Consider the following 1574-nt stretch of genomic DNA (forward strand, 5'->3'; position numbering starts at 1 on the left):
TTAACCAATGACTTTTAGGACAGTCAGCAAAAAAAGAAAATGGTATTTTCATGTAGCTAAGACAAGAAAATCATTTATACAAATTAAATGGATACAAAATACATTATAAAGAGAACACACATACAAAAGTCATTAAGCTGGTCAAAGAGCAAGAATGCCACAGAACACCACACTGAGAGAACACTGGTGTGAATTCATTTCCGTTATGAAAGTACGTCCAAAGTTTGAGTTACACATTTACTGAGGTAAAGGCACAATCACTTCCACGTAATTAATGGGGAAGAATCCAGACTCTCCAAGGAGCACTCCTTCATACTAGTTTTCATCTATCTGATTGGTTAATGTAATGATATCCCCTTCTTTAAATCCTAGTTCTCCTTGGTTTTCTGGCTCAAACTCATAGAGACCATGAGAGCAGGACTGGTCCATGGGAACGTGAGAACCTGTTGTCTTTGCTGAAGAGGTGGTGGATACCCCATTGAGCTCACTAGGACTCCTTTTTATGGGCCGTGGCTTGTATTCTCGTTTGGGGACGTTGGATGCAGCCGATATTCGCATCTGTATCTTGCTCTGTAGCTCCTGCAGAATCTCTGTGGACTGTTTGTGATAGTCTAAAGCTGTCTCTATAAACACGGCCAACTGGCTGACTTGTTCTACATCACTTTCTAAAAAACTAAACATGCTTCTTTCAGCCAACTCCTTTGACTCTTCAAATTTTTCTACTGCTTGTCTGACTTCTTCATCTGGTATCTTACCTACTCGCTTCTTTTTATAATCGTACTCCAGGCGGCGGCCTTCCAGCTTTTTCAGGTGGTGCCCAATCTCTTTTAAATCTTTGTCTTGTAGTAACTGAAGTGGATCAGTAAAAGTTTGCTTTACATTAATATCAAGAGAGTCTTTCACCTCAGCCATTAGCTTCATGGATTCGCCAACTTCTATCAATGCATTGCCAAAAGTGGAGCCTTCCCCGAGCTCCTTCCCGTATTTCAGCATGCAGTCGCCGAGCAAGCCTTCCGTCTGTGGGTACCCAGTGGTTTTCACCTGTCCTCGGATCTTCGACACAGTGTTCAGCAATCCTAGCTTAACTCTGTATGCTGGATTTGGCTGAAGATATTCTGTGGCTTTTGAAAGAATTTCTGCAACAGCTTTATTGGTAACGTCTATTTTCCTTTCCAGGTCAAGAAATTCATCATCTAGTTTCGTTCCTTCAACGCCACTTATTTTTTCACTAAACAGCTGGCTGGCTTTGTGGAACTGCTTCTCCAGCCCCGCCACCGACATCTCGACGGCGCCCGGCCGGGGCTGGATGGTCTCTGGGCTCTGCCGGGCCACGCAGCCGCGACACGCTGGGGAAGCGGGCACTGCGGCCGGTCCCCGCGCGGCTGGGCTCGGCCGGGCCAGCCTCCCACGGTCCGCCCCTGGTATTTCTATTCTACTCTCTTTGTGAATTTGACTGTCTATTCTAGGTATCTCATATGCATCATACAACATTTGTCCTTTTGTGTCTGGCTTATTTCACTTAATGTTTCACATGCGCTTTAAAAATAACCCCTTGCTACATTATCCTTCCTACC

General features: G+C 44.8%; 1 protein-coding gene across 3 annotated transcripts; it reads right to left on the reverse strand.

Annotated features, from left to right (window-relative positions):
- Positions 1-315: 315 nt before the first annotated feature.
- LOC133087785 (endophilin-A3-like) lies at positions 316-1281 on the reverse strand. Of its 3 annotated transcripts, none has more exons than XM_061185409.1 (2): positions 1097-1281; positions 316-952 (listed from the first exon to the last, which is right to left on the reverse strand). In XM_061185409.1, exons 1-2 carry the CDS (start codon positions 1279-1281, stop codon positions 316-318), a joined length of 822 nt encoding a protein of 273 aa, XP_061041392.1. The 3 variants fall into 3 exon arrangements, with proteins under 3 accessions (XP_061041392.1, XP_061041393.1, XP_061041391.1); XM_061185410.1 differs by having other exon boundaries at positions 316-849; positions 1042-1281; XM_061185408.1 differs by having other exon boundaries at positions 316-1281.
- Between the last annotated feature and the right edge of the window lie 293 nt (positions 1282-1574).

Source organism: Eubalaena glacialis, chromosome 3 (genome assembly GCF_028564815.1).
Source record: "Eubalaena glacialis isolate mEubGla1 chromosome 3, mEubGla1.1.hap2.+ XY, whole genome shotgun sequence".
In the NCBI taxonomy this organism is placed as follows: Eukaryota; Metazoa; Chordata; class Mammalia; order Artiodactyla; family Balaenidae; genus Eubalaena; species Eubalaena glacialis.

Bases quoted from the DNA above. Each gene is read 5' to 3' on its own strand.
- LOC133087785 (XM_061185408.1), bottom strand. From the start codon at position 1,281: ATGTCGGTGGCGGGGCTGGAGAAGCAGTTCCACAAAGCCAGCCAGCTG.